The sequence below is a fragment of the Chelon labrosus genome (genome assembly GCF_963514085.1).
Source record: "Chelon labrosus genome assembly, chromosome: 13".
Lineage (NCBI taxonomy): Eukaryota > Metazoa > Chordata > Actinopteri > Mugiliformes > Mugilidae > Chelon > Chelon labrosus.
In genome coordinates, this window is record NC_140346.1 from 1,050,669 (window position 1) to 1,076,267 (window position 25,599).

Here is a 25,599-nt window from a genome sequence, read left to right on the forward strand (position 1 = left end):
GAGAGAGAATTTTGTTTCTAGGGCACATGGTTCTCGAGATACGAGCCAAAACATAAAGTGGCTTATTATAGCGCCTCCTAGATGTAGGCATGTGTATTGATATCTTGGCAAAGTGGAATGGCAGAACTTCTACAAGTTACCAGGTTTGATGCCTTTCGCGTTGCAGTTTGTCCTAAGCAGACACCTTTAGCTGGGCAGAAAGAAATTAATCATTAAGGCGAAGAGGAAGAAGAAAAATCGCAACAAACCCAATAGGGATCCTGCAACTTCGTTTGCATGGACCCCTAAAAATCGCAACAAAATCAATAGGGATCCTGCACGTCGTTTGGACGAAGAGGCATAAGTTACCAGAAGCGCCCCCTATACACCGTATTGCACGAAACTTGGTGGGCTTGTAAGGAGTCATCCACAGATTATTATAGTGAAATTTCAAGTAGTTGACTGTAGTGGTTTGTGAGATATAAAGATGTAGTCGTTGTAGCGCCCCCTACAGCCCGAATTTCACGTAACTTGGCATGATTGTACGCAAGCATATTATAATGATGGTTGCTAAGTTTCATAAGGATTGGGTGAATACTTAAAAAGTTCTAGGCCTTAAAGTCATACAATATATTTGCGTGTCACATGTAGTCCCCCCTGTAGACGCAATGTCATGCAACTTGATGGGTGTCTACACAATATTTTACAGATTGTGTTTGCCAAATTTCATGAAGTTAGCTATTGCAGTTTTTGAGATATTGAAATGTTGCTTTTGTAGCGCCCCCTAGAGACCAAGGGTCACAAAGGTTAGGGTGCTTGTACAGAATCTTATTATTATCAATGATCTGAAGTTTGATTAAGTTTGGGTATATACAAAATATTAGCTTTAGAGTTACACTGTTGCACACCATAAAAATGAATTAGCCATTAACTTTGTAATCAATAATCCTGCTAAAGTTCTTTTCAGAACTGTTAATTATCTTTGTCCATAAATGGTACAAGCCAAGTTTGGTGAGAATTGGATGAATGAGCTAGAAGGAGTTGATTTTGCTTTGAGATGCAATTTTTTCAAAATGGCGGTAGAAAATAGCAGGCGGAAATGGGCGTGGCCTAGTCCATTTGAACCAGTGCTACCTAAGGAATCAGAGGGAGGGAGAATTTTGTTTCTAGGGCACACGGTTCTCGAGATATGAGCCAAAGCGTAAAGTGGCTTATTATAGCGCCTCCTAGGTGAAGGCATGTGTATTGACACCTTGGCAAAGTGGAATGGCAGGACTTCTACCAAGTTACCAGGTTTGAATCCTTTTCGCCGCTGCAGTTTGTCCTAAGCAGACACCTTTAGCTAGGCAGAAAGAAATGTATCATTAAGGCGAAGAAGAAGAATAAAAATCGCAACAAAATAAATAGGGATCTGGCAACTTCGTTTGCATGGACCCCTAATAAAAATCGCAACAAAATCAAAAGGGATCCTGCAACTCCGTTGCATGGACCCCTAATGAAAGACCTTAATGCGGATTAATAAGGATTACATTGACCAGACTGACAAACTGATAAAGCTACTATGTTTTTCTGTATCAAAGAATTTTGTCTATAATAATGTTTATAATAACTGCCATGGACTGACCTGAGACTGGGGTCAGAACTGCCCAGGTTGAGCAGAGCAATGTTGAGCAGAGTGCCAGGAACATCTTTTGGTCGGATCTTGGTATGTTGAGGGATGGAGTCTGGCTGCGACAACTCCCAGCGTGTCCGGATATGGATGATGGACTGGACGATGGCATCGCACTCCTGGTGCATGAATGTGAGCGGTGTGCCCTGGTTGGCCATGGTGAGGGTGAACTGACTTTCATCCACCAGGCAAATCTCCTCAATCTCTGATGCATAATAGACATCATTGAGGAAGACCGGCTGACCAAGGACACGAGTCCTCTCAGCTGAGGTCACCTGAACTGCTGTTGAACCGACCTGATTAGGAAGGAAAAGGGATTTTAAGGAAATCCAAAGTTTGCTCGACTTTCTCTGATGATTATACAAACCTTCTGTTGATCTTATTATTCAGTCAGAATATGAACCACTGCTCTGGTTGCAACCTCACCTTTATTGAGACTTTGGTGTCTTTATGGGCTAGCTTGAGAGCATTGTGGAATACTTTGAGGTCTTCCTCCAGTGTCAGTGTGGCTGCTGGCAACTTTTGCTGGTCAGGTTCAATGTGCTCGGCCAGCTTAGCTGGAGAGTCAATGAACTGGAGACGCTTGCTGCCCTTCAAACCCGTCAGTAGCCGTTCATGATACTTGGTGTACTCCCTCACCCAAGTATTGCAGTTGTAGACATAAACAGCTGCTACGTTCTCATAGGCAAACCCAGGAAATACCACAAACCACTTAGACAAGAAGTCCGTCTTGAAACGATTGCTGGGTCCAACATGTGTTAAGTCCACTACTATCTCATAGGGCTTAGCGTAGTAAGGTTTGAGGGTGAGAAGGACATGGTAGATGAGCAAGTCCCCATTGATCTGGCCTGTTTTGAACCTAATGAAAACAAACAAAAAAAACAGATAAGGTCAAAAGAGCAGTGCCAGCTTTAATTAAAGGATAGTCACATTCAAACAGAAGGAGAGTATGCGCATTTTATACTCATATATATTTATATAATGAAAAATTAACATTGTTAACACTGCAGGCAATGACTACTTGAAGTCTAGAACCCTTGGACACCATCAAAACACTGGTTTCTTCTTTGTGAACTTTACTGAAGCAGTCTTCAATTGTTGTTTGCTTATGGGTGTCTATGCCTTTAGTTTTGTCTTGAGGAAATTAAATGCATGCTTGATTAGATTTGGATTTAGATTAGGTGAGTGACTCAGCTATTGCAGAATACTCTATTTCTTTACTTTTAAAGACTCCTGGGGTGCTTTCCACAGTATGTTTTGGGTCATTGTTCATTTGTACAGTTTAGCTCTCTCCATTCATCTTTGCTTCATTTGACTGAATCTGAGCTCTCAGATCAACTATTAACACTTATGACCCTGTAAAGTCAATGCATGCTTATGTATCACACTGTCTCCACAGTCTTCTACTTGTCTTTTTTTTTTTTTTTTTTTTTTTATTAGATGTTTTTTGTCAAAGTGTAACCTGGTCAGCCTTATAAATAGTTTATACCTTGTGGTGAAATAAGCTGATAAATAGCTGAAACAACAAAAACTGTTCAGTGTGCAAACATATATGGACCTAACTGTATGTAACACTGAATGGAATATTTTGTTTCTGAGAAACTAAGCTTCTGTTTTGTCTCTTGTTTCTTGTAAGAGCTCTTCGGGCTTTGTGGTATTCAAACCATAGGCCCTGAAATAACCAGACCAGAAAAAGATAAAGACAAGGGGGTCAGGAAGTGAATTCAGAGCATATTAAAAGTCGGTTTGCAGTAGGTGTCTTACTCCTTCCCTTCACCAGTAACTACTTCGGGTGAGTATTGCAACTTTCATAAATTGTATTCATATTCAATCAACTTTTATGTATCTCAAAAATCATTAAGTGGCAAACTTAACTTTCTGGTCTTAAGCTTTTGTTGTGCAGAGAAATTACTTGCATAGTAGATTTATCAGATTGAAGATTGAAGAATTCATGACTGAAGCGAGAATTTTCAGGTATTTTTTTCATGGTTGGAATTTGCTCTTTCTTAAATGGTTTCTGAATTACAGAGCATGATGGAAGGCACCAGAAGTCTCTGGCTGTTTTTCCTTCTCAACCAGATGCCCTACTGTCACACCGACACACTTTCAACAATCCAGACATATTCATCCAAAGCTGATGACCAAGGTGCCAGCCCGACCCCTGAAGTGAAGACCAGCTTTAAGTCTAATGATTACGAAAACTCCACCAATGAGACTTATGCAGAATGCCTGATTGACACTAAGATGGGACAGATTGCTATAGGTTCAGCAGGGGGGCTGATTGTCTGCTTGCTGATTGCCACAGTTGTACTGGCATGCCAGATCTGCCAGCTACAGCGGCGTGTTTTGCTCCCCCGAACCTCACGGTCCAACAAGGACTTAGTTAGTGGTGCAGACTACTGGGGCACAGACCGACCAGAGGTTACAGGACTAGTTGGCCCATGCGACACCAATGTCATGCTAGAGGAGGTGAGAGCAGATATTCCGATCAAGGAAGAAAAGCATGCAATGGCGGAGGGTGGGCCAGGACTTGAAGAAGGGGCCAAAGCAATGGCTTTTGATGTTGAAGAAAAGGCCAGCCAAATTCAAAGCTCCAGCTCCAGGGACTCCTGCTTGGAAGTTCCCAAGGATATAGAAAACATGCCACTTGTTGTGTAAGGTCAGAACCCTACCTTATTTAACACCAGCCACAGACACAACTAGTCAGTTCAGTTGATCTGTTATTGTTAACTTTGCATGTTTCACATTCTTTCCAGTTTATTTCAAAAACCACATGTGGACTTAAGTCTCTAATGCTTAGTTTTTCAGTAATGTTATCTCATAAGCATGAAGTTTAAACCCACAAATTCCAGTTTCAAAATATCTTATCAACTAATGATTTAAGTTTCCAATATGACAATGTTTTTCAACTGAACAGAGATTTTCAGTTTAATCAGTTATACTTTGGAATTTGGAATACAGAGAATATTTACATTCTTTGTGATAAGATTAGCACTGATGACAATTTTGGTCATGGATAAAGTGGCAAAATCCTCTTGTCCAACTCACTGCCAGGCAGATGAAAACAATTAAAAGAGATTTTTCATGAGAAAATAGATCAATAAACATCTAACATGAAAACTTACTTATTTGTTATACACTTGATTTGGATCAATTATTTTTCTTGTACAAAATAATAAACTGGACACAAGAATAAAAAAAAAAAACTATTGATCCCTAGATTTCACACCAGTTACCAGTTGCTAACCAAACCTTGAACTGAAATGATGGTCAGAAGCAAAGTTCTACGGTGATTTGTTATTACTGCAAGGATTGTACCTAGGGCTTTGTCAGTTAAGTTGTGTATGATTTCTTAAACATAATACAGACTTTTTAATGATATTGCTCACTTGTAACTTTTGTACATGAAGAAATAATAAAATTACAATAAAAACATGTTTGCTATGTGTCAATGTAACTTTTGTACATGAAAAAATAATTAAAATAAAAATATGTTTGCCATGTGTCAGTGTTTTGTGTTTCAAATGAATGTTCATCATTAAGATAACTATCCCTACATGTAAATTATTTAAATATAATACAGTCATGAAAGTACAATTGTAAGAAACAAAACATGTAATGTACATACTTAATGTAGATTATTAATGTTAATGTTATCATTATTATTAAAGTGTTATTATAATCAAGTTCCATCAATATTAACGCACCTGTAGTAACTCAGTGGTTGTGAAGGCAACTGTAAAGTATTTAGGTTAAGAGGACTAAAACAATGCTATCTGGCACTCTGTGGAGTCTGGATGTGGCTGAATTAGTGAGCTCAAGGCTTTTTGTCCAGTGCGTCTGAGCAAACATGAGTAACAGCAGTATTGGTATTGGTTTTAGACATGTGGGTGAAAAGAAGATGAAGACGTTGTGCATATTTAAGTAAATGAACCATTTCTTTAAAAGTAAATTGCAACCAGGTGAAATTTTACAAATTTTAATTACGTACATTCAATTTTCTATAAGTCAGTGTTTATGTAAATGTTTTATTTCAATAAGGCTTTGCTGTTAAACATGAACTGCTATGTTTGGCATAGAGAACTTCCTGTGAGGCTCGTCACACTTCCTGTGAGGCAAAAAGTAGTCTCAACATTTCAGCTTCCTGCTTTCATTTAAGGGACATTTGTGAGACAAGCAGCAGTGTAATATCCTACTAGTATTTAACTGTTAATACATCTTGGAACATCACAGCCAAACAGCTTATAGTTTATTTGTGCAAAGTCATTTGGTAAGTACATCTTGCACATTTTATTATAATCGTTGTCAGCTAATATTTTGTGTGCTTTGAGACATAACTGTACCAAGGTTGACAAAATTATTTTCAGAAAATTTGCACATATTTGAAGAAATCAAGTAGCCTCACCAACACAATGTAACAGTAAATCAACTTGGAGTGATTTATGATTGTAAAATTACTACCATTAACAAAGAATACAAAATGTGTTTGAAACCAAACATTTTTTAGCAGTTTAATTAGTTCTTATTTAACCTGCTCCTGGGACCTCCTACCAGATTTATCTTTAAACAAATTCAGAGCTGTAAGATTCAGGCAAATCTTGATTCTTTTTCCTTAGTTTCCTTCCTTTGTAAGCGATGCCAACATTTAAATATAACAATTTTTAACACAACACATAACGCATAAAAATAGGAACCAAAAAAACAAATATGTAGCCCAGGGTCTCAGGCAACAAACAAAAACATAAATCATTCAGGACAGGACATGCATAAACTAAATTTAAACTTGCTTTTTACAATATGTACACCCTTCACCCAACCCTTTTTATATGAGTGTTGTGAAGAAATTGTGAAACAACTATTTCCTCATTTGATGACATTTCCTCACACTGAAAGCTGTGCATCTCTGACAAAACAACTTCTTCTGTTTTAGCTACAAAGACACAGTAACCAGTCAGAGGCCTCCAGAATACAATGACCATCAATCTCATAAGCCTCATTTTTATATTGCTGCTGCCGCTGAAAGCCAGCAACACTGTGACTGATGTGATGACAAGTATGACAAGTGAGAGATTTACTCGCAACCTGCTGACAAGAGAGGAGGGGACCAGTTTCAATCCAATCTCAGAGGTCTCAGACATGAAAGTCACGCCATCGATCAGAGATGATGTATCTCCAACAAAGGAAAAAAATAGCACTAAACCTTCACTTCAAACAACTCAAACAATGCTTACAAAGACATTGTTACTGAATACTGAAAAAACAGCAATTCCTACCAATTCCATACTGCCTCCATCATACAGTACCACTGGCATGATGCGCACAACAGAAGAACAAGCAACAGTTATAAAATCAACAAGAATTGTAACCAATCAAGCCAGTACACCAATCAAGCCTACAAAGGTACTTCCAGTGCTATACAACTCCAGCCATGGCCAAGACAAAGAAAATACATTAATCGTTCAATTCACCACCAATAACATTGCCCATCTATCTACACGTCCACCACAGTCTACAAACCCCATCTCTAATCCTACCACTTTTACCAATACTAAGGAAATCACATCTGAAAATATAAGGACAATTACAAGCGGTGATTTGTCTACACGTTTATACAAAACTTCATCGGCCATACCACCCATCATGAGTACAGAGAAAATGACAAGAAAACCTGAAAAACAGAAGGAAAAACCCACAGGGGGAACAAACCACGGATACGTAGTGGCAGGGCTAATTGGTGGAGCCCTGTTGTTGATGATGGTAGGATTCCTAGTCATCTACATAAAGAAACGGAAGCTGCAGATGCAGACAATAACAACTACCGACTGGGCTGGTCCATCGCCATTTTTGGAGGGTGGAGCTGAAAATGGCCAGGGAGCACAAAGGTCACCCAACCGAATTTCTCTCACCACCTTTCTGCCCCTGGGAGTAGTCAAAAGATTGTCCTTACTTCCAGAACCAGATGCGGAGTTAAAAGACGTGGCACCAGGTACTACATTTCGAGATCAACATCACAATAATACATTTGGTGGAAGGTCAGAGGGAGGTGATATACAAGAAAGCAATGAGACAGTTGCAGTTGTTCCAGAAATGGAAAGCATGAGAGATCCTGCAGAGGCTGTTGAGAACACTGTCTCGGTTACCTTGTTGCAAACTAACAAGCCTACGTCCTCAAATACCAAAGTGGATTTTGCAAACCTCAGTCAAGACAATTGTGTAATTCCTTTGAATACATCTGCTGATGCTCAGACTCAACTGAACAATGACCTTGGGCAAACTTAATCCGCAAACCTCCAAAAGCATGAAGTAGATGTACATACCCTGCTGCTACAGTTACACTGGTTTCTGTGCAGCAGTAGCAGTAAGTGGAAAACCATGTACCACTATGATGAGAGAGTGATTTTTATTAGAAAATCTACTGCAAAATATTGAAATCAGCAGTTTATTAATGCAAAATAGAAAGAAAATGTCATAAAATATATTTAAGCTGGTAGAAAAAGGCAGTCAGAACCATAATGGTGTGTTATTAAAGTTGTACAGCAGTTAATCTGCTTTCTTACAATAACCTCTTCTGCCTTCCTCAACCCATAGATAGAGAAAATTTCACCATAAGGTCCATTTTGCGTGAGAGAATGAGAAGTGAGAGAATAGCAGAAGGAAATATGGTAACGAGAACAAACAGAAATACTTCCTGTACAGCAAGGCTTAGCATGTGACTAATAGAAATGAGTACCATGGGTTACGTGTCCATTTTCTTAGTTTGATGTGATGAGGAAGTTTATGTAAATATAAATAAGGGCTGAGGCACGTTTTAAATGGCATTTAGTCCACATTAAATATCAAAAGCAAGACCTGGGACTAGTAAAAACTGCACATATCTGTCTCACAGTAGTGCAGAGGAGAAAATCAGTAAGGCAAACCGATTACAACGCTGGCATGCATACAGTGTGTACAAGAGAGAAGATTTCAGCAACTTTTATATTGCTATGTAAAACACGCCTGTGGTGTTCTCCAGGGTCAGCCCTTTTTTGCTCCCAGCTGCAGCCACTGCTGAGTGTCAGTGTCTTAATACAGAAAAGAGAAACACACTACTCATGAGACTTTGTAAGACAATAAAATCCACTTAAATCAACTACACAAAATAAAACCGTATAAAACAATAAAACAGTTGTTGTGGAATGTGGACTGTTCTGTTTATTATGTCCACGAGGGTAGTGTAGTATTGAAGGAAAATATTGAAAGTCCTTATTCCAAAGTTAGCTGTAGTGGGGTGTTTATTGGTATATCGCTATACGGTGAGCTTACAGCAGGGGTCGTGTTAACCGAATAATTTCCGGAAAAATCTGAAAAATCTGTCATTTTGGCAGGTTGCAATTCACACCCCTGACCACTTGGTGGCGAGTGACATTATTAATTGACTCTTGTCTCTAATCGCAGTTTGCATTCCAAACATCGCAGAACTGTTATCAGTGCACCATTTCCTGGTACACCGATTACACTGATGCACATGTCAGAACTCAGCTAATAGAGGAATCAGATGGAGGAATCGGATGAAAGCAAGCTGCTAGGACTTATGGAAGGCAAATTTTATTTATATTAAAAAAAAACAAAAAAAAAAACTGATGGAATCCTTGATAAAAGCGGAGTTTTGTGCAAATTGTGCTTCGGCCCTACGGTGCCATCTAAATGCAAAGCATGTTGCAGTGAGGACAGAAACCACTGGAGCTGTTAGTGCTAGCAGTCCCGAGTATATTTAGGGGTCCATACAAACGAAGTTGCAGGAACCCTATTAATTTTGTTGCGATTTTTCTTCTTCTTCTTATAATAATAATAATAATAATAATAATAATAATGATAATAATGATTTATCTTTTTCTGTGTAGCTAAAGTGTCTGCCCAGGACAAACTGCAAGGGCGAAAGGCATCAAAGCTGGTATCTTGCCTGCACCTAGGTGGCGCTATAATAAGCCAATTTATATTTCACCTCATATCTTGAGAACCGTGTGCAAACAAAATTCTCCCTCCGATTCCTTAGATAGCACTGGTTCTAATGGAGTAGGCCACACCCATTTCGGCCTGCCATTTTTTGCCATTTTGAAAAAATTCACCTCAAAGCAAAATCAACTCCTCCAAGCCCATTCATCCAATTCTCACCAAACTTGGCATGTATCATTTATGGACAAAGATAATGAAAAGTTCTTAAAAGAACTTTAGCAGGGTTATTGATTACAAAGTTAATGGCTACTTAATTATTATGGCGTGCAACAGTATAACTCAAAAGCTAATATTTTGTGAAGTATATACCCAAACTTAATCAAACTTCAGATCATTGATAATAATATGATTCTATACAAGCACCCCAACTTTTGTGACCCTTGGTCTCTAGGTGGTGCTAGAAAAGCAACATTTCAGTATTTCAAGAACTGCAATAGCTAACTTCATGAAATTTGGCATACACAATCTGCGTGACATTACGTCAACAGGGAGCGCTACAGGTGACATGGAAACATTTCATATGACTTTAAGGCCTATAACTTTTGAAGTATTTGCCCAATCCTTATGAAACCTAGCAACCTTCATTATGTTTGCATACAATCATGGTAAGTTTCGTGAAATTCGGGCTGTAGGGGGCACTACAACGACTACATGTTTATATCTCACAAACCACCACAGTCATCTGCTTGAAATTTGACAATAATAATCTGTGGATGACTCCTTACAAGCCCACCAAGTTTTGTGCAATATGGTCTATAGGGGGCGCTACTGGTGACTCATGCCTCTGCGTCCCGCTCGGGGACAACTTCACCACAGCATGGATCCCTTTATGATCGCTCGCGATCATCTAGTTATTTTTATTATAATCTAGTTATTTGTTTATATGCTTCTCCCGTTTAAACAAGTGGTAATCAGTACAAAATGGAATATGGAAACTAGCATGTAGAACAAAATACCAATAATTATCAGAAAACAAATCAACATGAAAACACCACTGTCCACCTGTAAGAATTATCTGATTGATCTTTTGTCAAATCCAAATCCTTAACATAAAAATTAAGTGCCTTTAGCTTCTTCTGGCTTCTACACATTTAGTATATATGTATATTTTTGTTCTACTGATTGTTTTTGATTTTGTCACATACTGTACATATTTTCTGATCTTCATCTGAAATATCCAATTGCAAGTTTTCTGAACTAATTTCAAGTTGTACTGTCTCCTTTCTTCTAATGTCTGTTTTCCTTCCTAATAAACATAAATATATTTACAGTAACAAAAGCTTTTAATGCTTTTCATTTTACGCAAGCACATGTTTGTGTAATATTAATTTTTAAAAACCAATCTGTTTTGCTACATATTTCACAAATTTCTCATCTATCTGACAGTGACATCGAGGTGAGTCTTTTGTCAGTTTACTATCCACACGGACTAAGCAACATAGGCCATGTTGAGATATCATAATGTTATTGAAGACTCAGTTAAGAAGAAACCATAATTATTAATTAATCAATAACAACAATTCTACTTTGGTCTCATCTGTCCACAAAATATTTTCCTAATACTGCCTTTTCCCCATGACGTTTAGCAAATTGCAAATGTGCAGAAATATTCTTTTTTTGAGAGCAGTGCTTTTGTCCTGGCCGCATTTTCTGCCTGGTGAACTCCTCTTTTTCTTTTTAAACAAAATAGGGCACTGAACAACACCTGAGTCTCGTTGCAGTGATTGGGAAAAAAATCTCAACAGATGGACTCCAATTTGACCTTCAAATTAACTCTCGTAATCCTAGAGGTGCGCTTAGTTTTGATATGTAATATTGGCTCGTTTTCCTGATTAAACAAATACACAGGTATAATATTTCGGTTTCAATTGTTTGATTGGGTTCTCTTTGTCTACTTTGAGGACTATGTATGTATATTTTTTAAATGTAAAAAAGCAAGTAGTTCATGTGAGGACAGCTACAACATCTCAGAAATGAAGCAGTTGTGTACTGAGGAATAGACTAAAATTCATTCAAGCCACTGATGACTGATGAGCGGTTATCGGAAACCATTAGTTGCTGGTATTGCTCATAGGCTGTATATAAATATGGATGACGTGTACCCACTTCCTTGCATTGGCCAAACTGAAGCTCTGTGCAGTAAGGTCCAAGAGTGAAGGCACGAGTTTCCAAGTGAAAGTCTCACATTCTGAATCAACGGCAGACCATTTACTTGCTTAACTGATGTAAAAGTAATGAAGAAATAGTGCACCTGTCCATGAAACAGCATTGTAGGGATTTTTTGTCCTTACTCTTGACTATAATTTTAAGGTAAGTTATATAACTGATTGAAATATGTTGTGGTAAACATCTAAAATACAGGCCTAAACGTACTACATGTTTCTTGTCTTTTTTTCTTTTGTCAAATTTGTGTAGATTCCTACATCATGTGATTGCACATACATATAACTTGTCTGCACACACACAAAAGTACGCACAAACACAAGCAGCTCTTGCTTGTCTCAGCAGCTCAGCTGCAGAGTGGGCCGACTCTGCTGCAATTGCCTCTCTCTTGCTCTCTCTCTCGCTCTCAAAGTCTCTCTCTCACTGTCTATGCATCTCTCCTTCTTCGTAACCAAACCTGGAGCATTAGACAGCCTGCAGTGAGCAGGATGGGAGGCAGCATGTGTAGTGTCATGCAACAGCAACCATACAGCCACAAAAAGGGAACAAAACCATTACCAAAAAACTGCTGAAAATAGAGGAAGAGATGACCGGAGCAAAAGGAAATATGACAGACAAACACCAGGGATAAGGTGAGTGATTTTAAATAGATCTAAAGATGAGCATTCTGATTCCTATTAATGCAGTGAACTATTGTAATGTTGAGGTGGCTTGTGAGGAGAATCTATTCCCTTCTCTGTAACTATGGAGACTTCCCCTCCCAGTAGTCCATATTGACTTTGACAAACAGACAACGTTACAGCATTTAAACAAAAACACAGGAATTTAGTGATGTAGGGCACAATCACAGTGGGCACCGTTAAGCAAACAACAGGGTGAAGACATTTTGGAAATAAAAGTCAGTGTCTTTAACATGACCTACAGTCCTTTGTTTGATAACACAGAGATAGATGGTTTGGTCTTTAGATATCACTCTGAATATACAGTGTCACTGCAGCACTCTGAGGTCCAGTCTAGTTGGGAGTCCCACTTAAAAATAGGGCTGGTGCTGGCAGTAGAACCAGAGAAGTGGTTTAGGTTTTAGTGACGTGTTTACATTCAAGGTAATGGCTGTCATATCAACTATCATTCATATGCATCAAAGGCCTGTGACTGCTAACCCCATAACAAACAATTTCATCTGTATTATAAGCCAATGACAAATCCAGGCTCATGCTCAGCTACTGCAGAATTTCTTCAATAAAGATGTCTGAAAATAATGAGCCAGACTGTGAGCAATCCTAGCGGGAAGGACAGATTAAGTTAAACTGAGAACTTAATAAGCCACAAAATAATGCTGAAAATTTTGAGATTCCAAAGACAAGACCATAAAAAGTAGTGGACAAAAGATGTTTAAACAAAAATCTCGAAGAAGACAAGAACGAAAGGTAAAAGTGGGACAACCAATGGCCTGGCACACTAGGGTATAGCTACATGCTCTAAACCCAGGAAAAGCAACACAACTTGGAAACTTTGGTTCCACGTGACTCACACTGCTACCACTGCAAGTTGTATGAGCAGTGACCTGTGGTGGAGACTAAGGAGGTGGTCAGCCAATGCGGACATTAGCTAATGCTAACATCAGCATCCTCACATTCTTATGATGGCAACAGACGGAAGTTTAGAAGTCAAACATGCTACATTTGCCAACTAGCTCTAGACAGCTGACTGATGGGAAAGTTATCAGTCAAGTATTAGGAGAAATCCTTAGAGTGCATCAGCTAGTATCATAAAGAACTGTGCCAAATTTTTACAATCAATCAACGTGTTGAGATATTTAATAGCTGGCCTGATGAAGGTACTATCAAGCCAATAGTCTTTGCAATATTTAGTCTGGACCAAGGTAATAGATTGTCCAACCAACACCGTCAGGACACTGCCCCATTTTAGTGTTCTGTCACTTTGGAAAATGCATCAAAGTAATACAACTGAAGGTGAAGCAATGCGACACTTAAAACTTGAATGCTATGCATTTTTGTGTGTTTTGAGCAAGTTGAAAAAAGACGGAAAATACTCACTATTTGGCTATCAATCAATCCCAGATGATTATTTGGATATTGATAAGCAGTGGGTTAAATATGCAGTTTTCATAAAAGAATATCAAAATAGAACTTTTAACACTAAGAGAATGCAGAGTTTAAATGACCTAACCTATACTCTAGTAGTGATCGTAACACACATGGAAGTCAGATCTAGTATATATAAAAAGACTTTTTTATTGATTCCTACAGTAGATGTCTACCCTACTTATTGTAACACTTGTCTTACTTTCTAGAGCACTGATCATGCCTACGTGGTCCAACTCTCTACTCTGCCTGCTCCCCCTGCTGCTGTGTGGGCTGCTGGGAGGCTGGGTGTTATCTATCTGTCCCTCTGTATGCTCCTGCAGTGGGGGTCACCGCGTGGTGGACTGTTCTTCACGAGGTCTAAACAAGCTTCCGTCTGGTCTACAGCACAATATCCGCTTTCTCAACCTCTCTTTTAACAGGTAACCAGCTGTAGTTCTGCAGTGCAATTTTGTTACAGTCCTACTGATACACAATTACTGAATTTTGGTGCATATACAAGGTAGCACAGGTAACAAAGACACAATGAAACAGGTACCCAAAAATGGATCACATGGTTAGACCTAAGGTTAGAAAGATGACTGCTTATAGCAATACTGTGGTGTTCAGAAGGACACAGCATGCAGGACTTGACAGTTAAATATAGCTGACCCAGATATTCTGTGCAAGCTTTTAACATTAGTAAATTAGATAATCTACTGTAATGCTTTTGACACTCACCCAAATATTTTTTTAATAATAAATGTTTTTTTGTTTTTTTTTTACATGCCATTCTTCTGATAGTTTGAGAGGTCTGGACAGCCAGCTCAGCCACTATGCCCACCTGCGCACCCTGGACCTGTCTTACAACAGCTTGGAGAGGCTACCCCCTGCCTTGCCACGGTCTTTGTGGGACTTTCGAGCAGCGGGCAACCATCTACGCTTGCTGGACAAAAATGACACTGCGTACCACTGGAACCTAAAAGTACTAGACCTATCAGACAATGAGCTAGAGAGAGTGGTCTTCATCAATAACACGCTGTTGAGTCTAAAAGCTCTCAACCTCAGTCAAAACAGGTTTTGGACTGTGCCCACCAACATGCCACACAACCTGGAAAGCATTGATTTGTCACATAACTATCTGGTGCAGATTTTACCTGGGTCATTGGATCGGTTGCCCATGCTCACTAAATTCTATTTGCATGCTAACCGGTTCACCTGGTTGTCAAAAGGGATCTTTGATAAGCTGACAGGGCTGGAGGTGATAACTCTCGGGGGTAACCCATGGGCTTGTGAAGAAGAAAACACAACAAGTCTTCTCAGATGGGCTGAGCAAACTCGTGCAACCGTGTTAGGCTGCCCCTGTCATACAAGATCCATCTGTGGGCAAACCCATGTGGCAGCAACAGGGAGAAAACAGTCCTTTGGTCTGTTCACAGATACACCACTCTGGGTTAACAGCAGAAGTGAAAGACGTGATGGTCAATCACCTGCAAGGACTGCAGAGGTTACGCCTGGTTACCAGGCAAAATCTGCACTTGTTGAGACCGGGATTTACCAAGACAAAAGAGGTATGGACGACTCGGGGGGACCTGTGGCGTTTGTCTGGACGGCTTCCGCGAGTTATGACAATTTGTCCACCCACTCCAGCACAACAGCACACCCACTGTCTTCAACCAAGATGCCTAACGTAGTTACCTCACAGAATAAAGGTTGCGGACTCCTTGTTGAGACACAAGAAACTATTATCCTGGCTGTTGTAGTGATGGGAGCAGCATTCACCACATTCTGAACCACCTTAACTGGTTACAAAACACAATATTTTTCAGATTATGTTGGCAAGTGAATGTATGGACAAGTTACTCTGCTTAGGACTTCAATCGTGGTACTGCATTCAGTGACTATCATCGTTTCAATATTTCTAATTCCTGTAGACAAAGATGGCATATAAAAACCTACAAGACAGAAAACTACCCAGCATATCTAATACATGAGTCAGCTGGTGTGCTAATGGCGATGCTCATGTATCATTATAATCCTTGCTAGACAAAAATCACAAGACTTACAAATGGAATTTCAAAGTACTAGATCTGTCAGACAATGAGCTTAAGACAGTCTCTAAGCTCAGTCAAAACTGGTTGTGGATTGTGCCAAAAATCTTGCCACACAACCTGGAAAGCATTGATTTGTCACATAACTACATAAATATGTGTATAAACCTACAACATATACATCTGCTTGAAAAATATCTGAAAACATTTAATTGATGTATACCAACACTAAAATGCACGTTGACAGATTCCAAGGTTTGATGCTTTATTCATAAAAATTATTGTGCTGCCAGCAGAACAAACCACCTTATATTATATACTACTCTAAGAGTAGTTAGAAGCCTAAATTGTTTACCCAACAAATTAGGAAAAGAGTTATCAGTTAGGAGTTTGTTAAAATTAAAATTAAGACTAGACAGTAAAAAAAAAAAAAAAAAGATTTGTGAAAAAAGTGATTACATAAATTTACTAGTGCTGGGCGCCCTATGTAATACAATATTTAAGCACAAGAAAAATGTATTCACCTTCCATTTTTGGTGTCATTTTAAGTAAACTTATTCATAAAACTGGTACAGCATTTTTATTTTTTTTTTAATTGCCCAGCATGAGCCAGTCCCCTGAAAAATATAGAGCTAGTACACCAGTGACCTATGGATTAGGAGCTGAATGGCTAAACTTGGGAGCATTCAGGAAAAAAAGTGCTGAGTGGTACACCGACATGTCCTAATTTGCATTGCTTTTAGACTGACATGTACACTATCTGGCCAAAACAAAACAAAACAAAACAAAAAAAAGGTCAAACACTCTAATATTTCGTTGGACCGCCTTTAGCTTTGATTACAGCTCACATTCGGTGTGGCATTGTTTCGATAAGCCTCTGCAATGTCACAAGATTTATTTCCATGCAGTATTGCATTCATTTTTCACCAAGATTGCATTGATGATGGGAGAGTCTGACCACTGTGCAAAGCCTTCTCCAGCACATCCCAAAGATTCTCAAAGGGGTTAAGGTCTGGACTCTGTGGTGGCCAATCCATGTGTGAAAATGATGTCTCATGCTCCCTGAACCACTCTTTCACAATTTGAGCCCAATTTCAGTATATTCACATAGTCAGCTGACCTCATGCTTTGGGCACATAATGTTGCTGAACCTCAACATGACCAACTGCAGCAACCCCAGATCATAGCACTGCCTCCACAGGCTTGTATAGTAGGCATTAGGCATGATGGGTGCATCTTCATCTGCCTCTCTTCTTTTTTTTTCAACCACATTTCTTCCTTGAAGACGATGGTTCCCAACTATCCTTCCAGTTTTTAACAATGCGTTGGACAGTTCTTAACCCAATTTTAGTAGTTTCTACAATCTCCTTTGATGTTTTCTCTGCTTGATGCACGGCAATGATTTGATCCTTCTCAGACAAACTAACATCTTCACCACAACGACGGGACGTATCTTTGGTTGGTCTATGGTTGAAGAAATGAGAAGCTACTCATTGCATCATTTGGGGTTAAATAACTTGTTGCCAGCTGTAAGATAATCACCCATGCAGTAATTATCCAATAGGAGGCTCGTACCCATTTGCTTAGTTAAATCCAGGTGGCGGCTTTTTTTTTGGCTAGGCAGTGTATGTATTTACAGCTGTGTTTGTAAAACCGCTTGGACTCCCACTGAACAAGGACTAAAAGGCAGCGCAACAACTGTTAACTGCTAGTATTTCAGTTAAATCTTTCTTTTGGCAAATAAAAAATTAGAATACAGCTATTCAGCTAAGGGTGTTATTCCCTTTGGTCTCTACACAGGTATTTCCTTTGGACTCTCCACTAAAACATATCTAACCTCTAAACAGTTGATTTGCATGTTGAAACCATATACAATGCAACATATACTTCAAGAGGAGTTCAAACATGAGTGCTAAGTTATACAAAAATCTCTTTTGATAAAGCTTTAGTAGGCATGCATATTTTCAACTGAACACTGAATGTACTATGAACGTTTTCAAAGTGCAAGGCAATAATGAGACAATAAAGACAACATGCAAGCTTCACAAGAAAAAAACTGTTTCATAGACAGAACAATAAGGTCAACGGTCAGGTACTACCTGCGGGCCACATAGTAGAACACTGGGTTGCCAGTTTTAGAGGTTCCTGCTTGGTAGAAAATGTTGAGGGTCTTTAAGGCTTTGAACTCCTCCTTCTCATGGACCTGGTGCCTGCAGACAAAAACCATCAGTCACACTTTCATTTGACAAGGTTCAGTGATGCTGTATCACACTGTTAGGTTATACCACTGTGCCCCCCAACCCCCTTCCCCCACTGTTATAAAAACAGATTAAGAAAACAAGCTGAGATAACATCTGTAACAACTTAAAATGATTTCCAAGGTCAGTTTATTAGATCAATTTGTAACTGCCCAGTCTGTGTGATTCTCAAGAGAAAAAAGTGCAAATGATTCACTGGGATATCGCGTGAGTTTTCTTGCACCTTGCGATGTGGTGGGGAACTTTGAACGAGGCTAACAGTGCTTTTTCATTTACTGATGCCGCGCTCACAAAATGACCGGCCTCTTGGTGATACCAGAGCCCGTCTACGGAGAGCCTCGCCACTCTCTATTAAGTCCCATTGTAACGAACAGTTCAGAAGCCAGAAGTTCACTGAGAGTGGAACTTCTCCCCTTATTAGACATTCTCTGGTGATACCCTCCATGAGCTCTGTACATCGGTCTTCCTGTTTACTTCTTCTACTGGGTTGAACAGGCAGCCTTGTTGAGTACTTTGAGCACTGTTGCCAACTAGTGACTGGAGGCTTGTTTATCATTCAAGCAGTCCCCTCTGCCCAATTGGAAACGGAAAACTGCACCAACACACTCTTTATGAGTGAGTTTATAAAAATTCTTGAATTAGAAAAGATTTATCTTCTAGTTATTTTTGAGGAGAATTTGATATGATTTGTGTTGTTCTAAATATGTTTTGTTCTATATATTGACAACTGATTTAAGTTTTGTTCTTTGTTTGTCCCCATTATCTTATCTTCAATGTATTAAACTACCTATAGTTTAGGAATGACAAAAGGACACTGTTGGAACGCTATGATTCCAGTATGGTTCCAGCACTACTGGTTCTGACACACATTCATTTCCCCTTTTCAGTGTTATTTAGTGGAAGCAATTACACAATTAAGATACAGTTTCTGTTTATTATTTTGTATTATTATTAATGTAATTTCTAGAGGCAATACACACAGTTCCAAAGCTAACTTATAAAGCTTACTGATCAAAATCAAAAATCAAAATTAACGGGATTCTATGGTAGTCCCAAGTCAGATTTATTTAAATGTACTGATTTAAATGCCTTACACAAAGCTGACATATGTGTTGGGCCTGTGTACTAAGGCACTAAATATTGGGGTTTGACTATCATAAATAATTATTTATTATTAAATAATTGCATCTGAATTGCTAGATCACGTCGGGGCACCATCCTTCTGAGAAGGGAAAATATAGCCAATTCATCAAATCCGTCTCATAAAATTCAATAATAATTAATTTAATAACTATTAACAAAATTACCACATTAACAACCAGTTAAAGTTGAAGGAATTTGGAGTTCTTGACAGTGTAGAGGTTGGCAATATTCACTCTTGTGTAACAAGAAACAGACAACAAGTATGTTTAAAAGATATTTATTACAAGAATAAAAGTAAACATACCGTCTAACTACAGTGTACTTTATACAGTGGTGTGTGTGTGTCAAAATGGCCACTGGGGCCTTGAGGCCTTGAAAACAAGCTGAGTAGGGACACTCAGACCATGTACTGGCTGAGTGTATGTGTGAAATGTGATAAGGGTTTTATGAGGTCCCAGGTTAGAGGAAGGATAGATAGTTTAGCATGCAAGAGACCCTGAGTCTATGCGTTGCATAATCTAAACTAACATCAACTTAACAATACTATAAACTTACGATTGAACGATCACAACAACTCAATAAAAACAAATATCACGTCAAAGTTCATAGTTCTTTGTTTAGCTTAGCTTAGCTTGAATAGCTTGACGAGGCCCAGGCCATAATACCAGTTTTGGTGGAAAAGTTGATTTCTGGCGTGTTGCTCCTGCAGCTGGTGGTTCCTGATGGAAGAGCAAGCTAGAGTTCCAGTGCTGAGAGGCAGTCTTTGCCGTGCGTTCTTGATGGCAGACATTGGAGGGAAACTGGCCGCTCCTTGAAGTCCTTTGAAGTAGCTTGTTAGCAGCTCGGTGTTAACTAGCTGTGTCGCTCCTGTTGTATGAGGCGTTAGCCTGCAAACCTTCTGTTTGGTGGCTAATAGATTTGTGCAGATTTCAAGCAGGCTCTCGTTGCTGCTGTGAAGAAAGAGGCCTGGAGTAGCTGCTCTTTGTTAGCAGACTACATGAGGCAGTCAGCTGTAGCTGAGAAGCTGGAGGTCCAGGAGAAGAGAAGAGGAGAAGAGTGGAGGAGAAGAGGGAGAACACAGGCCAAACAGAGCATTTTATATGACCTGATGGCCTCAGAGGTCACATGCCACTGTCGGCCAGTGATAAATGGATCAATTTTCACACCTGGAGGATTGTGGGACTTGAGGTTTCCAGTGCTTTCCTTTGTTTCCAAGACTAAAACAGCCATGTGGTTAACTTGGTTATGCATGGTGAGTTTCCACAGCTAACCCCCAGGTTCAGGTCCCAACATATGTACAGCCAAAGAAGCTTTCAATGTGCAGGGCAATTTAATTTCCAAAACGAAGGATTTTTTAGCATTTTGCAGATTTCTTCTGTGTGTCACCTGGCCAAGTAGAGCATGGAGAAGTGTATTTTGGAGATCAGAAAATCATTTTGACCATCTGCACACTGGTGTGCTTACAGATCCGTTTGACCCAAAACATGTGTACTCTACTCACGGGTTATAAAGACCGAAGGAAAAAGATTTTGCCACAAACAAGCTCTATATGTGCATACCACCCAGAAACTAAAAATACATTCTTCTTACTTCTTCTCTGCACTATCCCTGCACTAGTCCACATGTGACACAAAGCAATTCAGCTCATGTAGTGTTTAGTCTGGCAGATGTCCTGGGTCAAGGCAGGGCTTTTTCTGTGTCATAATGCCCCTGTCTGCCCACAGTGTCCAACGTGTGTGTACTACAACAAGCCAGGACAAATTCACACAGCTGAGAATAGCTACTGTGAATTTGTCATAGTTTCTCAACAGTTTGTAACTAATGAACTCACAAAACACATGATTTGAAAAAATGATAGTAGGATATGATCACTCTCTTAGATCTACTATCAGTACAAAATAGTGTATATATTAAGGATGTAACGGTACACACAAGTCATGGTTTGGTACGTAGCTCGGTGTGGGGGTCACGGTTGGGTGAAAAAAAAAGAATGTAAAAAATGTATAAAACTAGCTTTTTTCATTTATTTTGAACAGACACCAATAGACTGAAATAAACCAAAAACCACCTCCTGTTATAAAAGTCTTCTGTGCGTTAGCATGTTTGATGTGTTTCCAGCGACGTACTGCACCTCTGCGAAACATCCTCGGCAGACAGCCTTTATCTGGTCCACCACTCGCGTGCCATCACCATTATGTTGCAACGGGAAACCAAAGTGTTCCCACACTGGTGATTTAAATTCGATTAAGCTCGGGTCCTCTACCAGAGGCCTGGGAGTTCGAGGGTTCTGCGCAGTATCTTAGCTGTTCCTAGGACTGCGCTCTTCTGGACTGAGGCTTCTGATGTTGTTCCTGGGATCTGTTGGAGCCAAAACAGCCCCACAACATGATGCTACCACCCCCATACTTGACAAGTGGGATGGTGTTCTCAGGCTTACAAGCTTCCTCCTTTATCCTCCAAATGTAACGATGGTCTTTATGGCCAAACAGTTCCACTTTAGTTTCATCAGATCACAGGACATGTCTCCAAAAATTAAGGTCTTTGTCCCTGTGTGTATTTGCAAACTGTAATCTAGCTTTTTTATGTTGCTTTTGGAGTAATGGCTTCTTCCTCGCTGAGTGGCCTTTCAGTCCATGTTGGTACAGGACTCGTTTCACTGTGGAGAATGACACTCTCTTACCAGCTTCAGCCATCATCTTGACAGGGTCTTTAGCTTTTGTTCTGGTGTTGATTTGCACGTTTCGGACCAAAACACATTCATCTCTGGGACATAGAACCCGTCTCCTTCCTGAGCGGTATGATGGCTGGACATTCCCATGGTGTCTATACTTGCGTATAATTGTTTGAACAGATGAACGTAGCACCTTCAAGCATCTGGAAATTGTACCCAAGGATGAACCAGTCTTGTGGAGCACCACAATTCTCTTCCTGATATCTTGGCTGATTTCTTTTGATTTTCCCATGATGTCAAACAAGGAAGCAGTGTGTTTGAGGTGTAGCCTTAAAATATATCCACAGGTGTGCCTCCAATTAACTCTAATGTTGTCTGTTAACCTATCAGAAGCTTCCAAAGCCATGACATCATCATCAGGGCTTTCCTTCATTGTTTAAAGACATAGTAATCTTTGTGTATGTAAACTTCTGATTTTGAAGAAAGTAATAAAAAATTCTCAAAGAAATTCTCTATATATTCTCTATATATTCTCTCTCTCTCTATATATATATATATATATGGCAGCTGTCCTTATTATATATTAAAAATCCCAGCTCACCTACAATACTAAAATGACTACTTTCACATAATTATCGATCCATCGCTACAAGTACTTTTACAGATTTAGTAAAAGCGAAGTCTCTTAATCACTATGATCAAGTTCAGAAACCTAAAGAGGGCAAAACACATGTTTTTTTATCTCATGAGCGGCAATGGTACAGAAGTGAAACTTATATAGAAATGCTACACATAATCAGAAACTGTCAAGAGTACCCCACCGTTTCCACAGTTGCCATCTTTAGCCGCTGTGAATCAACTGGAATAACTTCAAGCAATCAGACAGCCGTTTCTACTGTCCTGACCTGGCACACATTTGCCTAAAAATGGTTGCATGTTTTGGTTGTGAACATGCAACCAAAATGTAATGAATGTAAAGACAAACCCATAATTTACTACCCTACCTGGTCATGAACTCTTCAAATTTGGAGCTGGTCAGATTGAGACTGGACCAATGGGTATCAGCCACAGGTTTGTGTTCCGGGGGTCCAAGGTAGGCCAGAAGTGTAGCCATCTTGTCAAATGGTCGCCTGCCAACAGCTTTGTGGTCTCTGGAAGAAAGGTCATATTTAATCATTTCACAAAAAAACATTAAATGAGTGAAGGATAACAAGATTAGTCCAGACCTATTACTGGAGAGGTACTGGCCGATCCTTTCCTGGTTGTTCCACAGCAGCCGGTGGAGGGCTAGTACATTACCATCACTGATAAACGACAGACTGTGGTTGACCGAGTCACTGGGCGGAGAGTCAGATGCTATGTCCAAGAAAAACCTGTGGTTTAGAGAAGAGAGTACACAGTTAACCCGCAGACAGAAGCTAATCTGCACCAGACACCTTACTTGTTTGCAGAATCACTGATCTGTCCCAACTCCATGGCAGATGGTCACAAAGTACACAAAACTCCCACCGTCCAAACCCTTAAAAATTACAATCTCACTGCAGACTGTGAAGTGGTTATTAGTTTTGCACACTGGCCGTTCTGTAACCCAAAAGTTTAGTAATGAGACATGAGGAATAAATATTACTTTGTCCCAGAGGTAAATTACCAGTTAAAAAAAAATGGCACTTGAAAAATGACATACATTTAGGATACACTAATAACTAACTACAGGTGTTATTCCAGGGATTTACCTACTGTAAATGTATAGCTTGGGTTGTGGAGTGCTATAGGTCCATTATTTTGAAGTCAAACCTAGTTTCAACTTTGTCAGATGCCAGCTGATGTAGTTCAAAACATAGCAATACTTATAAAAAAGTGTCCAGTTTATCAGCTGTTATGTTTGAAGAGAAAAGACAGAGGGAATGTCTGTATTTAAACCAGACTCACTCACATTTTTGTTTAATTAATACTGCACTCTGTTCTACCTCTACCAATTACAAAGAAATGTTGGATTATACACTGTACTTATTTATTTATTTTTTACAACTCTCACAGTACTACAGGACCACTTCACAGAGAAGTTGGCCCTCTTGCAGTCATAATGATGTCACATCTAGGGATGCACTGAAATGAAAATTCTTGGCCGAAAGCGAAAACCGAAAATGAGGAAACAAAGCCAATGCCAATTATTCGTACCATTGCATTTATGGCTATGACTGTGTACTAACCTCACTAAAATCAAGACATTGCAATTGCATAAAGTAATATTAATGTTTAAAAGAATAAATCAATTGTCATATGTCATATGTCTGTCGTGAAACTGATTGCTGAAATATCTGCAGCTACAAGCTCATGGACTTAGTTGCAATATTAAACAGCTCAGGTATACACACGTCTCAATGTGCTTGAGCACCTTACGAAATCCCACATCTGCTACGACAGACAATGGCTGATCATCTAAGGCAGGAGTGTCAAACTCATTTTAGTTCAGGCCAATCTGATCTCAAGGGGGCCGGACCAGTAACACAATAGCGTATTAACCCATAAATAATGACAACTCAATATGTTTCCCTTTGTTTTAGTGCAAAGAAGTACATTATGAAAGTGTTTACATTTACATTTAATGTAATGAACAACTGGACATTTCTTTCATTGCAATTTATGTATAGTTCTAGGTCTCACTGTTGTGTTATGTCCATGACTCATACTAAAACTGTGTTAAACCTATGAATACCAGTTACCTTTATTGGAAAAATTGCAGTTAATGTCTTCACTGTAATTTTTGCACATTTATGCAGATTCATGGCCGTGGTTTTTGCTTGCATCATCACAATATCCTGTTTCAGCCATGTTGTTTCGGTGATAAGTCTTTCAGTCGAAAACCAAAGATACACTTTTGGGCCATTTTCGGTGGCTTAATATTCAGTGCATCCCTAGTCGCATCCTGTTTCTACAGCGTAAAATAACTAACTAAAACAAAACTTATCAGAAAAAATGGACACGAGTATGCATCAGCATTATATTATCTACCTAAAATGACAGAAACCACCCTTTAAAAAAAATATTTGACATGTGTGTTTTTTAGTTTGGCCCAAGTCCCATCCACTAACATGGAGCGGGTGAAGCTTGATGACCTATACTGCAACCAGTCACCAGGGGAAGCTCTACTTGCTTTGGTTTCACTTTTGAGGAGCTGTTTTGTCCATCTTTATACAGTCCATGGTGTAAACACTGAAGGAGAGTAGCGGGTATTGTGCACAAAGTCTCTTACCTCCTAGCTGAATCAAAGTTGCTCTTCACAAAGTCATTAAAAGGTCTCATGTGTTCTTCTTTTGTAAACAGGACATGGTTTGCAATACTCTGCAGAATCTGAAGAAAACAACATGAGAAATACATTAAAAGTACATTGAAGTTATCAGATCAGATCCTTCGGTAAACCGAAATTCCAAGATTCCCCTTGATTTTATAATAATGTCTCAAGAATGTTTCAGAGGAAATCCGAAAATTCTTGCCCTAGAACACATTTAGATTTTAAACATAGGACTGCGACTAACTAGACATGATAGTTATTTTTGTGTTTTTCTGTGATACTAAAAATCTATTTCAC

At 39.3% G+C, this 25,599-nt stretch overlaps 3 protein-coding genes across 7 annotated transcripts in view; 2 read left to right on the plus strand and 1 right to left on the minus strand.

Moving 5' to 3' along the window:
* Nucleotides 1-25,599, minus strand: part of nf1a (neurofibromin 1a) — a 133,759-nt gene that overhangs the window by 31,087 nt on the left and 77,073 nt on the right. For 4 of the 5 annotated variants that reach the window (XM_084558070.1, XM_084558068.1, XM_084558069.1 and 1 more), the window contains 5 exons: nt 25,264-25,361; nt 23,015-23,383; nt 18,038-18,148; nt 2,075-2,507; nt 1,604-1,944 (listed from right to left, as the gene is read on the minus strand). In XM_084558070.1, coding sequence (XP_084414196.1) covers nt 1,604-1,944; nt 2,075-2,507; nt 18,038-18,148; nt 23,015-23,383; nt 25,264-25,361 — 1,352 coding nt within the window. The remainder of the gene's footprint in view (nt 1-1,603; nt 1,945-2,074; nt 2,508-18,037; nt 18,149-23,014; nt 23,384-25,263; nt 25,362-25,599) is intronic. The other variant, XM_084558071.1, reaches the window with a different exon arrangement.
* evi2b (ecotropic viral integration site 2B) lies at nt 5,826-10,877 on the plus strand. The gene is made up of 2 exons (XM_084558232.1): nt 5,826-5,918; nt 6,579-10,877. Exon 2 carries the CDS (start codon nt 6,620-6,622, stop codon nt 7,925-7,927), a length of 1,308 nt encoding a protein of 435 aa, XP_084414358.1. The 5' UTR covers nt 5,826-5,918; nt 6,579-6,619; the 3' UTR covers nt 7,928-10,877.
* Nucleotides 14,077-17,805, plus strand: LOC311497994 (oligodendrocyte-myelin glycoprotein-like; the record flags this gene model as incomplete). The annotated part of the gene is made up of 2 exons (XM_084558424.1): nt 14,077-14,330; nt 14,692-17,805. The coding sequence occupies 2 exons, from the start codon at nt 14,077-14,079 to the stop codon at nt 15,677-15,679; spliced, it is 1,242 nt and encodes a 413-aa protein (XP_084414550.1). The 3' UTR covers nt 15,680-17,805.